Genomic DNA, 14,725 nt, shown 5'->3' with positions numbered 1-14,725 from the left:
CATTTTCTTCTTCAACACTGCTTATTCTGTCACCTAATCAAAATGATCCTGCAGCTTCCTGCTGAGTGTGTGTTGGTCCAACTAGCAAACGTTTAGCATGGCGAAATCTGCTATAGCTGTTGAAGGGGCTCCAGCTGTCATCGAACAGCAATCAGAGCAAAGCTGCAGGAGACTATCTTCTAAATGTGCTTTATTACTGTTATAATTATTATTAAGGGCCTGCTTGCTCACATTTTTTAAATCTGTGCGCTTAGGGCTTTTTCCTTTGCCACAATGACCCGAAAGACGGGTTAGCATTAGGCTAATATGTACTTAAAACTCTGAACGGGCAATGAGCATCTTGGATGTAAATATGTGGGAATTAAATCATCCTTTATTTTGTTCTGGACACCACTGGAAACACAAATTCATGTGATGGTTTAGTTTCTCAGATCATAGCAAAATTTCCGCCTTCAGCGATCGGAAGCTTCGGATCGCGGGGCTTCGGTTTTTAAGTATAAAATGAAAAAAAGCATTTTGAAGTATTGATTTTTCATTTTAATTTTGAGTCATTTGATGCAGCTTCATTTTGTGTATATATGTGTATACACTGTATACACACATATATATATATATATATATATACATATATATACATACATATATATATATATACATATATATATGTATGTATATATATGCCATATATATACATACATATGGCATATATATGGGGAGGGACTGAGGTGTTTGAACTGCTTTCAGTACAGTATGGGTGGGATTCTATAAACTTGCTTCTTCCCACTCCTTTTCAAGCAATAAATCAAACTATCTTTTTACTTTAGTTAATGATGACTGTATTTAATTAAGCAAATGTGATTTAAGTGACGTTTTTGTTTAGCTTTCTGTCTTTTTAATCTATGCATTTCATCATTTCTGTAATGAGTTTGATAAATATGTGTAAATTCTTTATTGCTTTGACTACAAAGCTTGAAATAAATCAAATCAAATGAACTGCTTTCAAAAAAAAAAAGAACGTTAGAAAGAAATTTTATTGATAAACTTATGAATGTACAGTCTCAGCATCTGCTGGATTTTCAGTCTCATGTTTATTCGTTTTAAAAAAAAGTCTTAATGGCATTGAGACAACAGTGATTTACTCATTTAATGTCTTAAAGAAAACATGAACTGTGGGGTTATTATCTCACTTTAATGCACCAGGTTAACAGAAATGATCCAAACTCTAAAGGAGAAAAACTGTCTTTACTACATTATGAAAACAGGAATAAGAGCTGCAGCAAACATCCAGAGGAATCTCTAAAACCACCAGCTTTGCCTGCAGTCCCTGCGATTGTTACAGTATATATATGTTCCTATAACAAACAGAATTCATCATTAACACTTTATCCTCCAATTCTTTGAACCGTCCTAAAAACAATGATGGTCCCCTTCTGTGGGGGTTTCTAATGTTGCAGCACCAGAACAGATCCTCAACGCTCCGTTTTGGTTTGTTCAGAGTCTAAACCTCTAACGGGTCAGAGCAGACGCAGCTCATCCCATCAGAGGGAAAAACACACAGGGTCCCTGCTGGGCTGTGATGCCGTGGAATGCTTGCCCCCTTCGTTTCACGTCACACAGAAACATGTCAAGGAAAACTTTCTTTAAGTGGACTTGCTCTGCTTACTGTCCGAGCTCCTGCAGCAGGTGAGAGGCACACACGGCAACTCCATGATTCCTACTGATTCCAAAAGGTGAGGCAGAGGGAACCATTTCAACAAGACAACATTTTTTAGGGCCTCACATTCCACTGATGCTAAATGCCTTCGGTGTTTGGTCTGCTCCCCGGATCCCTGAGAGCTCTGATGGGCTCTCAGAATTAAAAATGTGTTAAAAAAAAAGAAAGAAAAAGGACCGTCCGACTCTCACTGCAGCAGTTCCTCCCAAGATATGGGATTAGAGAAGACTTCCCGCTCAAGCCAGAGGTCGTAGTTCATCTGGAAGTCCTCGGGCAGGTCCACTCGCTGCCCCAGAACGCTCTGCAGACAGTTGTCCACCGGAAGGAAGTCGGGGTTGTTGTTGCTCTTGTCATAGCGGCGGCTGTTGAAGCGCTCGATGTTGGCCCGCAGGGCGCACTCCTCGGCCTGGAAGTCCCAGGGCCGAGCGTCCAGATCTGTCCTCGCAAAACAGAAAGAGTTCAGCACCGATCTGAGTGACAGAACTCAGGGATTTAAGCACAGAAACCAGAAGAAAGGCGAGCCGCTAAGGCCTCGACTCCCACAGCATCACCTCACCAAACGCAAGACAGAATGAATAAAAAGCTGCAAAGATGCTGACAAACAGGTAGGAGGGAAAACTGCTGACTGCAGGTGTTTTGCCAGGTTTTTTAGGTTTTATTTATTGTGTTTTTCATGCTTTTAGGCAAAAGGTTCTGTGCTACTTCTATATATTATTTATGTTTTAAAAATGAAAGAACTACATTAAAAAACCAGAGGTTTTTCAGACATTTATAACATTAATAAAAACAATATGCTCCACGAAAATAATTTCAGAATTAAACAATAGTATCTTGACGCAAAGGGGGGGAACACAGATTATGTAAAGGAAAAATGGGAGCGAGAAGGGGAGGTCACTGTTACAGAGAGGTTTGGGAACATACATGTGGGAAACAATGGGTCACAACAGGATCAAAACATGTTGGAGGAGCATAATGAGGTTTTTTAGAAATACTGGTCTGACATTCATGAAGATTAGATTAGATTAGATTTATTGTCATTTCCCGTTGTACAATGACATTGAAGCACTATTTCAGTGCAAGGATAGCAAGGAATAAGGATATTTAACATTAAATAATCAGTATATATACAAATATAAACTGTAATAAAGAATTTGTGTGCAAATTGTGTACAAAATTCGGTGCAGACATGTCAGATGTGCAAGAGGTAGGCTTTCTGCAAAATGTATTTTCTATCGTCTTCCCTGGTCCTTTGAAAGACTATTTTAGGGTCAAATAGAGCTGTGTGGCCTGGACAACACATTCTACAGATAGTAAGAAAACAAAAACCAGAAAATGGCTTAAACCTGAACAACCAACGACAGAGGACTGACTGGATGTTATACAAAGAATTGAAACAATGGAAAGAAGTCACTACCACTCACTACAAATGCCAGTGGATGTTTTTTACACGACTTGGTCTAAATGGACAGAACATGTAAAGCCCATGAGGTCAGGCTTTATGTGAAGTGTCACTGAAATTGTGTCATACAGTTGATGTTTTGAAAATCCCTGCTCCCCCACATGTTTGTTCTATTTTCATTTAAAACTGAGAAAGCAACAACATTGTCATCTAACAAGGCAATGTACAATTTATCATGTGCTTTCTCAAAAAAAAGAAAAAGCAAAAAGAAATATTGAAAAGAACTGAAAAGTTGTATATTTTCCGTTCATTTTTTGAAACATGAATATTTTTGACAGCACAAAGTGCTGGAAGGCGTGGCTTGAATGTAGCTTAAGATAGTTTTTTGTTTTGTGTTCTGCTGTTGTTTCAACATCACACAAGAGTTGCCTTGAAGATGGACGTGCCTCCACTTTGTAATATCCTCATGGGATTCAATGAACAACTACTCACCGTTTCCATACGCCCAGTCGTCATTCAGGCGATGTCGAACTTTCTGGTAGATGGCCGACATGGTCTTCATGTTGCTTTTCCTCCACTGCCTCCCCAGGTATTTGGTCTGCACTTTGAGCAGTTTGAGAACATAAAGCTGCATCATGGCCTGCTTGACCTTCAGCGCCCTCTTCAGGATGGGAGCTGACTTGAACACCACCAGCATCTGGAGAGCGGAGGAGAAACGCAAAGGCCGGTCAAGTGGAATTCTGTCGGCGTCCGGAAGCGGCGTGACGTTTGCCCACCATGGTCCTGGAGTGCTTCCATTTGGTCAGCTTGTTCAGGATCCTCAGCAGGTTGATGCAGGAGAACAGATTCCTCCAGCAGAACTGATTGTTGTCTCCAGCCTCCTGGAATGCAGAAATGGTGGACAAAAGGAGCAGGTAAGGACAGGTATCCGCTCCAGCTCCAGTCAGCAGGCAGTGAGAAGAAACTCACCAGACTCTCAGCGGTTAACTCCGGGAGCTCGTGGATGACGCAATGTGGGAAGTCAAGCACTGAAATGCTGCAGAAGAGCAGAAACCCGAGGCAGGAACTAAATATGAATGCAGTCCACCTGACTGACACAGCATCAGAAAGAGCAGTACCTGTTTTTAGCTGTGATGTAGGACATGATGTTCTGGTTGAAGAACTTCAGGATGAGCGGGATGCAGTTAGCAAACACCAGGTGTTGGGCCATGTACTCAAACTATACAACAAATAGACACTGGGATGGGTTTTCTTCATGTGACCCGTTTGAAAACACACGAGGCGAGAGCAGAGGACCCACCTGGTAGACGTGATTCAGTTTGAAGTGTTTCAGGAGCAGCAGCAGGATGGCAGAGATGGCTTTCACGATGATCTCTTTGTGCCGGTTGACGTCGACTCCCAGCTTCATGCTCTGCAGGACTGTGGTCCTGCAGCGACAGACAGCAGGGTTAAAGTCCCACTCCCATCATCTTTTGATCTATTGTAGGAGCCTTCCCCGTGGTCTTATAATGAGGACTGTCGTTTTCTAGGACACAGTTTCTGCAAAGCGGCAGGAGTTCATTATAAATTCACCTACGAGTTGTGGGCGGGACCATTGGCGAGGCAACCACCGTTCCACTCCCTGTTACTGAGAGCTCTTTGTTTACAAGATCTCTGGCTAGCTTACAACACCAAAAACCCACATTTTCATCAGTGAGTCAATAAGCTCTTCTGTGAGGCCTCACAAAAACAGGTTTGATGTAGGCAGAACAGATGTACAGAATGCACATTTTACATACCACGGTCTAGGTGGGGGTCACTGACGCAGTGGCTGCGGGCGCAGGGTCGCCCGCAAGGACCACCTAAAACGCCCGCAAGGCGTGCTCTAAAAACATCCCAGATCAGGACGAAATTCGATATGATTTTTAAAAGTTTCATTCATGTTTGGAACAAATTAGGGGTTCAACAGATCACTAGCCACGGCTCCGCCCCCTTCCCCATTCCTCATGCACGTATTATTTAAATCAGGGCTGCTCATTCCTGGTCCTCGGGATCTTCCACCCTGACTGTTTCCCAAAACTCCAAGCTCTCCTAGCTGCTGACCAGCTTAATCAGATGTCTCCACATCCTGCCTGCATGAACACACCTGGTCCAGGTGATCAGCAGCGAGCAGTGCAGGCAGAGCTGGAAAACAGGTGGCCTGTCCGTCCACATCGAACGCAAATCCCACGTCAAACCCGTTCACGTTCACCGTGTTGGTTTTAACATGCGTCAAAGTTGCTGCTTCTTGATGTCTGTCTTACTTGAAGCTCCCGCCGCGGGTGGGAGGAGCTTCTGTTAAAAGCTTTTCTCGACCTCTTCACAGAGGACGTGGATGACGAGAGATCAGGTTTCTTTACGTTGAAGAGCTCTGCTACAGCACCAGTGCACGTCTCTATGTGTGGGTTCATGAACACACCGCAGACGGAGCAGCAGGTGGTCCAGACTGCGACTGCTCTGTCTGCAGTGGGAGGGGCTTTATAGCAGCAGCAGACACAGTGCAAGAATGTAAAGTAGTACATTCTGACAACCTGTGATTCTCCTCCTTTTTTTAGGTATAATTTTGGTTTCTTGTTCAAGATGCAATGTCTCACTGCATTGCATGAAAAAACTCCCAGAAAGCTTCGCTTAGGGCAGCAGGTTTTTGATAAAGAACAAAAAAATCCAGTTAGCCCTCTGTGTAGGCCTCCCACATACATGGTAAACGAGCAGACAAATCACACAGATCATTGATAAAACTAACAAGATTAAGCTGAAAATGTTGCACAAAATGTTAAATTTTCATTAAAGTGTTAAAAAAAAACTCAAAAACTTGGTCTGACAAGAAGATTGATGATTTCCTTGGCTTAAAAAAAGTGATCTATTGTACCACCAATAAAACTAGTGTCCCCCCCTGACTTTCAAATGTTTGAGCAGATGTCCCAATATGTGAGTAATCAATTCATAGTGTTAAAATAACTACTGCTAGTTATCATTATCATCACTATTACTATACTGGTCTGTAGTTCTGTTTCGGGGGAAATTTGCAGTAAACAGTTCCTGTGTGGCCCTTTGTTCTACTCATCCTCAAAAAGGTTGCTGATCCCCTGATCTACATAAATACTCGATTCTGATTGGCTGCAGGGTGTCCATTAAAAAGTGTTATGCCACGGTCCGGGTGAATTCTCGATTCTGCTGGGTGTGGATTAGAAAGGGATTTTCCACCGTGATAACGCACGCCAAAAAAAAAGGTCACCTAGCTTAAATGTTTTGTATCACTGCACTGACTTCTTTAAAACAAACTTTATCTTCATCATCAGGACAAAAACAAGCGGTAAGAGGTGAACTTTCTCTGGACTGATGCTTTATTTAACCCATCGTGACCAATAGCATAGATATGGCGCGTTGTCACGTTACCGTAACCACATAACAATTGTGGGAAAAGCGAGCCAAACCAAAAATATAACGAGAATAAAGTGCTAAAAACTGGTGGAATATTTTTTTTTTGTGTGTAAGTGATCATGGTATAAGCGGGTTAATGACCTTCAAAGTGTGCATTATCAGAAATTAATGCGTTCATTTCTGATAATGCACACAAAAATTTCACAACAGCAAAAAAAAGACACGAGGAATTTTATAGTTTCCTTAAAACTATTTGATGGATTTGACAAAACACGTTTACAGATAATTTGATCATTCCTTGATTAAATCAATGGTTTGTTGACATTTAATGATCAAAGTTAAATGTGGATGTTTCTAGAAATCTAAGAAACTACTTGTGGACTCTTTTTCATCAAAACAAACTTTTGCTTCGTCCTCTGGACAAAAAAAACGAACAATAAGAGGTGAACTTTCTCTTTTAAAATGTTAAAATGATGCTCTCTATCACTGAACATGACGATCTGCATGAAGCCCCCTTTCCTCCGCTGGTTAGTCCTCACCAGCTGCAGCAGAGCGAGCTGGAAACTCGAGGATCAAGTGGTCCACTACCTTCGAAAAATGATTAAACCATAAAGATAACAGGATGAAAGTAGTATTAACCAATTTAATATTTATGTCTTTGGTTAAGTGGGATAATGTCCTTTGAGGGAGTCCATTATCAGAAATGAATGGATTTCAGTGACACATAAACCTGCTTCTATGGTTGTGTTGAATCTCCTGAAAGTGTGATCACAAAACAGAAGAGCCACAAACAACTGTCTGAAAAAGACGCTTTGGTTTTCTTCCTGCGTCTGATTTAACTAAGACTCGTCCTTCCACTTACGGCATTTCCTCAGGCAGCACATCTGCCAGGATGTTGATGGAGTCGGTTTTGGCTTTGGATGTGGGCGCAGCAGCCAAAAGGATCTTCAGCAGAGCAATCTGATGGTCAGGAAAAAGAAAAATGAAACAGCCATTTCATTAATGAATGCCTTTTGTGTGATGAGGCAGATTTGTTGAAGAAACCAGGCCGAATGAAATTCTCTTTCCAGAAAAGCTGGAAGAAAACAAAGAATGTCTGTGCTGCCGGCTTAAAACCCCGTATAAAGACCGCAACAGAGTCCAATCCAAAGATGATGAAAATATCGGAGACACAAAAATGCGCTGAAGGCTGAGAGTTTCCACACTCATTTCAAGTTGCTGTTGTTCCCCTTCTAGCAGTTCAGCTGCACACTGACTTACTGGCTGTTTCTCTCAGAGATGACCCAACAAAGGTCAGCTGTTACGCCTGCTCAGGTCCAAACCCCAAACCTTTGTGCTAGCAGTTAGAAGACATCTATATTTAGCAGATAACTCATTCTAGTAAGAAATCTTTACCTCAGCATCGTAGAAACTTGCGTGAACGCGAGACTTTTGTACGTGGCGGACCGCAGAAGCATTTCCATAAGACTTTTCACAGGAAGTGGTTGCTTGAACGCACGTTGCAGAGGGCGGGGGGAACATAGCTTGAAGGAAACGCTGGACTTAAATGTCTTTAAGAGCGCTTACCATGTACTGAGGCAAGCTGGGCAGAATTCCCTGATAGAGCAGCTCCGTAGCAGACATCTCCATTTCTTCATCTCCCTGATTAAAAAGAAATCAAAAAAAGCATAAGGCCTCATATGTTGTGTATTTTTACAGTGGTTTCATTTCAAGATACCATTGACAGTACATGAAAACTGGAATGAGTGACCCCTCCCCCCTTCCAAACAGGAAGTACCAGCTGGCTCCAAGAAGCCAAAATCCCATAGACTTCAATGGAGACATGAACAGCTGTTACTCCGTCATCCTATTAGTCAGAACAAACATTTTTGCTCTGATGCATTTTTTTGCAACATGTTCTTGCTAATCCTACTTTTTGATTTTTCATATTTTCTCTGTAGTTCAATTTATAAACTGACCAATCGGGTGCCTCAATAAAAGTACGTGGTTTAACGTCAAACGTTTGACACATCTGATTGACAGATGCTTTCAAGTGGTACAGGGGTGGACGTCCAACAAGCTCGCTCTTGAGTGGTTGCCATAGAAACGATGACCCTGCTTACTTAATGTTGCTGTGTCCACATTTGAGGGCTGCGTTCTTCCTGGGCTGCGTTTGAAGGCTGCTTAAGTCACAGCACCGCGACAAGTGCTGTCCAAATTCAACGACTCCTTCAAATGCGGCCAATCAATACGTCCTTCTTTTCAAGGATTGGTCTGGTGTATCCTCGTATGCCGTCCGTATCCCAAAACGCTGGAGATTTTCTGGCAACAATGGCGGACTGTGAAGCGGGACCCGGAGTTGGAGATAATTACACCTTTTTATATCTACACCTCCAAGATTAGAAGTCGCATCAAACAAGGCAGGAAAATGTTAAGCTCCATGCCTGGTTCACTACTCCTTCCTGTTCGGGACTGACGGTTGCTAGGCGACAGGACATTCGCCAATGTAAAGGCTAGACTCGCCCGAATTCACAGCCGTAAACATCTGGCCTACCCGCTTGACGAAGGGCCCGGCAGACGTCGCCCGGGAAGGCCGCGGCCATCAGAGGAATTTGGACACCCCCTTTTTCTGGTTTCAACATGGCAACATTCATATTGCAAGCAAAGGTGACTGAATTGACTTAATTTGGTTGGAGCTGGAAGTAAACCATTTTCACACTCGCTCAGTCCAGTTCTCATATGCTTTCAATCAATCCTCCACAGTGCAGTGCAGTATTGTCTGAAAGACTTTCTGCAGTACTTACACCCGACAGAGGAGTTTTCTGGTATTCCTCCTCCTTTGCCATCTGGATTTCTGCTATGGAGACATATTTGTGCTGCAAAAAAAATCAAAATACCCTTAAATGCCACTTAAAATACCATCATTTCACCTCAAACATATTTTGGAGAGACCAGAAAGCATGAAAAAGCCTTTGCTGTACCTGCTTCAGCGTCCTGATGCTCTCGTGAATGGGCCGGGGTAAGCCAACCACTGTGTCCGTGTCACTGGAGGGAAAGCACATGCATGTATCATCCCACAAAGGCAGCTAGCGGTCAGTGAACCCAACAAAACTCACCTTCCCAGAGTGTAACCGATGAATTTACTTCGGCTTGATTCCAGAAAACTTTCAATATCCTTTTCTCTGTGGCGTCAAAAAAACAAGTAAAGTCAAAAGTTAGGATTATTTCCCCAAACTGCCAGGTGAGGGTGAACAGTACCTGACTTTAGGGGCCCATGGCAGGCCCTTAGGGAAGGACACCCTCTCAGATGGAGGGTGGGGAATGGGTGGAGGCATCACTTCATCTCTTTCCAGTGGAAACGTTTCCGTCTCCAAAGAGTTGTCGTTGTCATCGTTGTCGTCCTCATCGTCACGAGCATCGTCGGCCTTGTAAGGGTCCTTCTCATTGAAAGCGTCCAGGTTGTCTTGTTTGATCAGTGCCTGCAAACGTGAAGACGTCATCAGCACACCCTCATTCTGGCTAAACGACGGCACGGCAACGTGGAGAACATATATATAACCGAGTGACAAGTGTCAGAGTGGCACGGACCTTGTGTTCACGACGAGCCCGTTTCTGCTGCTGCTCGATGAGGTCGGACGCTGAAGCGGGAGGAGAGGCCGCCCTCATACTGCGGACCACCCGAATGCTGTCCTCCGGCAGAGGAGGAAGACCCAGTTCCTGACGTCTACGGACCTTCAAGCTCTGGAGCTGCTCAAAGCCTCCAAGGGTGAACTAAAGCAGAGAAGAGGTAAAAAAAACAACAACATAAAATAGTTCCACTCTGATAAAAAAAAGCAGATGTTTCTGACTCTTACCAGAATGCTTTTCCACAACAACAGTAGCACTTTTTTCATTGGGAAGTGGGGGGCGTGGCCGCTGCAGAACTTGGTGACCATCCCAAAGAGCGTGACAGAAATGGGTTCGTTGTTAAACAGAGGAGAACCTGAAGGAGAGCATCCACTTAGTCTCACAGTTATTCGCTCTCTGACTGAAGCCCTTCTGACCTCATTTACCCAGTTCTGCTCTGAAGGTTTCCCTCATGGCCTTCCACTCGGGCTTGTCGGCCGGATCTTCCTGTTGGATCGTTTCCACCATCAGATACATTATATTAAGCAGAACCCGGAGGTCGGTGCTGTCAGCGAGGGAGATGGCCGGTTTTCTGACCGCACTGCTGCAGGCAGCACTGTTACTGTGTGTGTGTGGGGGGGGAGAGAGAGAGAGAGAGAGAAGAGTGGATTACTACACCTCATCAAGTGAGACAATGCCACTGTTTGCTGCTGAAGAACATACTCCATCTCCATGTTGAGAAGTTCTACCAGAGCGGAGAAGGTCCCAACATCGAGCAGCAGGAAAATGTTATATCTCGTCCAGTATTGGACCTCAGCCTCTGAGCTGCACTCTGCAAAGGTCCCTGAAGAAAAACACAGAAAAACACATTTATCATGGTAACTCCAGTCCCCCAAAAGTGCCCTAAAAGTGAGGAGCACAGACCCTGAGTCATGTAGAGGATGGCTCTGGCAACCTTCAGCCTCTTCTCGCGAACAATGACTTCCAGACTGTCCAGGAGCCGCATGGCGTGAGCTCTGTGCTGAGCTGCGTCCAGCTCCGTCCACTTTTTGTCCGACACTGAGGCACCACAGAGGAAGTAAGAATACATTCGTATATGTACAGTCTCTACAACGCATGCACTCTTATCCACAATCTACCATGAGTGCTGAACTCATCTTCAAAGCACTTCCGATTCAGAGCAAACTCAGGTCCTTCGGTGTAGCTGTAAAGCTCTGAAACAGAAAGAGGGTTAAAAAAAGAACAAAAACATATTTATTAGCACAGATTAGCTTTGGGACAAATAGACTTTTTTTCTTTAGAAAATCACAGCTTTACAGACCTGACAGCTCTGAAGCCCATTTGTCTGTATCAGAATAATCAAACTCCAGATCCGGAGACTCAGACAGGCCCTGAGCACAACACAGGCAAACAGGAAGTTAGACCTGAAACTGAAGCCAAGAGGTCCGATGTCTCCTGTATAAACAATGCATCCATAAACACTTATAAACAGAAACCCTCTGACAACATTACCAGTATCCAGACTTAGAATACAACTTTGTATTTTAACTGTAGTCTTTTATCGATGAATGTTTTTGTTTTGTTTTTTTAAAGTTTTCTGAATAGCAACATTTTTTCTGTACTAGGGCTGCACGATATGAGGAAAACTCGCGATATGCGATATTTAAGAATAATATTGCGATAACGGTATAATTTGCGGTATACAAACAATTAACAAAATAAACAAAAACATCATTCCCATTTCATTGCAACAGTTTAAAAATTATACTCCAAATGACCCTTGTCGACATAGGAGACAAACATCTAACATAACAGGCCTCCATCCGATTGGTCAACAAGGTGAAGGCGTCCATCCGATTGGTCAAATGCATAAAGGGATTTATTTGATTCGTTAAATGCTTCAAGCTGCCTTGAGGTTGTATTAACACATTTAAGGTTTACGATTTATTGCGATATTCACCGTCTTTTGCGATATGCATATTGCAGAGCTGGATATTGCGATAACGATAAATTTGCGGTATATTGTGCAGGCCTATTCTGTAGACCAGAAAAATATTTCACCCGTTGTGCTCTCACAACAATATTCCAGATGAGTCTGCCAGTCGGTTGAACTACTGTAAAAGCATTAGAAAAGTGCTGATTTTTGTAACTATTATGTTGACAAATTCATATATCCAACTCTCTATGTATGAGGCTCTTCTAGCGAGACAACAGTCTACGCCACAACACAGAAACTGCTCACGAATCGCACCAAGAGGACAAAAAAAGAAAGATCTAAGCCAGGACTCCATTTCTTGAATGCATCCAGGTGTGTTACACCAACAAAATCCTACAAAATAGCAGGTTAGTTACATGCCTGCAGCCCCTGAGACCTGGAGTTTGACACCTGGGATCTAGGCTCTCCTAGAAAAAATATTAACCAGTTTTTAGTCCTTAATTCTTGTTTTTTTCCCCGGTTTGGATCGCTTTTCTCACAAAAAGCGGACTATTTTGTTACATTGCGCCGCACTACGTAACAAATAGTCTGCTTTTTGTGAGAAAAGCGATCCAAATTTGAAAAAAACAAGAATTGAGGACCTAAAACGGGTTTCTATTCATTTATTTTGTAAGTGACCATGGTATAAGCAGGTTAATGGTCTTTGAAGAGTGCATTATTACTTTTTAACGCACTTCGCGGAAGCAACCGTCGCACGCGAAGCGGAGGACGGTACAGGCTTCCACGCCGTGCGTTAAAAAAGGATAATGTGTATTTCGTCGGCCATTAGCCCTTACGTAAAACAACCATAAACATCAATTCCATTTCACTGCAACAGTTCAATTTAATTAAGAGTAGTCTACATAGGAGGAGAGCATCCAACATCAAAGGGGTCCATCCATTTGGTCAAATGCATAAAGGGAATTTTATGATTCGTTAAATACTTCACGCTGCCAAAAGATTGTTTTAGCACATTTAAGGTAACCATTTATCGCAGTTTTCACCGTCCTTTGCGATGTCTGTCTAGCACAGCTTGGTATCGTGAAAACGATAAAATTGCAGTTTACTGTGCAGGCCTAAAGTAAAAAGTAACCAAGTGGTAAAGTTTAAAAAAATGAAGTAAACTAACTCAAAGTTTATTGAACTAATTGACAAAAGGTTGAAGAAAAGTACACATCACTCAATGAGGTTCTTGACTATAGTAACCATAATTCTCCAAGAATCCTATCCTTAGAATCCTAGTTAATCAAAGTCGTTCTAAACACTTTGACAGATTTTTTGAGCTCCTTGTACCATCAAAAATTTTGAATATTTCCTATTTTTTTAAAAGGGTATTTTTCCTCTTCGTTTTCTTTATTTCTTTTTATTTTATTTATTTATTTTGCAATGTCTCGTTTATCTTAACAGCAACAATAGCATAAGTACAAAAAAATCAGTGTCCTATTTTTCTACAGGGTGGAGACTTTGTGGCTCCTTCGTGTTTGCTGTCGGTTACTCTTGTTTGTCTTTAATGTTCCATTGGAGTTTTTAAAAGCTGGAAGGAAGAGCAATACTGGGAATTAGACACATATGTGCAGCACACGCACACTGTCGCAAATTTTGAAGGTTTTTTTTTTCAATAAACTTTATTGCACATTTTTTAAGCTGAAGACATCAAACCTGAAAGTTGCTTTTTCGACGGGCAGAGAATCGCTCCTGACAGCCAAACCCAGCCTGAGACTGGCTGTCATCCCATCGACCAGCTACATTAGCATCGTTTAAGAAGTCAACACAGGGATTCACAACTAAATAGAACCCTCCTAGGAACAGGTCCAAGTGTTTTTAAAGAATCATTATTTAGCTAATTGTGTCACAAGAAGAACAATTTAGGGTACAGACACAAAACTAGCTAATTAGCTAAAAATACGGGCCTTGTTCCTTTAACTGCTATTTTAAACACAATGTTTAAAAAAAGCTGACACAAACTGCTTGTACGTACGTCTGAATCTTTTCTTGAATTTCGAGGGAATTCCCCCCTGCTTTTATTCGGCGTCATTGCTCTCTGTTTATTGTTTACCGGCAGCCCTCCGCCATTGCCACCGAGGTCCATTCCGCCGAGGTGTTTTCTCGCGAGACGAGAGTTTAGACTACGAGAATATCCCTGTGACACGCTGTCAATGGGGAGTACACGGTCCATAAACTAAAGTCAATTATTGCACCCCGAGGATTTTATGATGGTTTTTATGATTTGTTGTGTCATTTAAAATACTACATAGTTTTTCACATATATCCTGTTAAATTAAATTTGTGGTAAAATTGTTCTGGGGGAGACCATTTGTCAATTGTTTTATTTTTATTTTTTGTATATGAATATTACTTGAACTGTAATTAGTAGTACCAGGGTACGATGAAGTTTTAGGGCCAGTTTAAAGTCTTTTTTTTTTTTTTTAATTACATCATCTCAGTCCCGAATTTACAAGAAAATAGTCACAACTGGTAAATCATGACAATAATGTTGTATATTTACCACTTTAAATCTTGTAATACTTTTTTTTGTTGGCCCTAAAACTCCATCGTAGGTACGCACAATATCAAATTAAAAAACAACAACAAAAAAGCATGGTTGCAACCAGTTATATTGACCGTATAGACGAGTATTTAGTGTTTATGAAAC

At 42.1% G+C, this 14,725-nt stretch overlaps 1 protein-coding gene across 1 annotated transcript; it reads right to left on the bottom strand.

Annotated features, from left to right (window-relative positions):
- Window positions 1–1,013: 1,013 nt before the first annotated feature.
- strip1 (striatin interacting protein 1) lies at window positions 1,014–14,186 on the bottom strand. Its single transcript, XM_004068464.4, has 20 exons — window positions 14,051–14,186; window positions 11,419–11,488; window positions 11,237–11,311; window positions 11,022–11,156; window positions 10,821–10,941; window positions 10,544–10,719; window positions 10,346–10,473; window positions 10,080–10,262; window positions 9,750–9,970; window positions 9,608–9,673; window positions 9,473–9,536; window positions 9,296–9,367; window positions 8,079–8,153; window positions 7,375–7,472; window positions 4,414–4,540; window positions 4,232–4,332; window positions 4,083–4,149; window positions 3,890–3,994; window positions 3,606–3,810; window positions 1,014–2,149 (listed from the first exon to the last, which is right to left on the bottom strand). Exons 1-20 carry the CDS (start codon window positions 14,159–14,161, stop codon window positions 1,902–1,904), a joined length of 2,448 nt encoding a protein of 815 aa, XP_004068512.1. The 5' UTR covers window positions 14,162–14,186; the 3' UTR covers window positions 1,014–1,901.
- Window positions 14,187–14,725: the final 539 nt, after the last annotated feature.

The sequence above is a fragment of the Oryzias latipes genome, chromosome 5 (genome assembly GCF_002234675.1).
Source record: "Oryzias latipes chromosome 5, ASM223467v1".
Classification (NCBI taxonomy): Eukaryota; Metazoa; Chordata; class Actinopteri; order Beloniformes; family Adrianichthyidae; genus Oryzias; species Oryzias latipes.
This window is presented reverse-complemented; position numbering and strand designations above follow the sequence as displayed.

What these genes read in the sequence shown, in the direction of transcription:
- strip1 (XM_004068464.4), bottom strand. Translation starts at nt 14,161, where the DNA reads ATGGACCTCGGTGGCAATGGCGGAGGGCTGCCGGTAAACAATAAACAG. An exon ending in AGATGAGTTCAGCACTCATG is followed by an intron (nt 11,157 to 11,236) that starts GTAGATTGTGGA and finishes GTGGTGCCTCAG; the next exon opens with TGTCGGACAAAAAGTGGACG. An exon ending in TACATCACAGCTAAAAACAG is followed by an intron (nt 4,150 to 4,231) that starts GTACTGCTCTTT and finishes GCTCTTCTGCAG; the next exon opens with CATTTCAGTGCTTGACTTCC.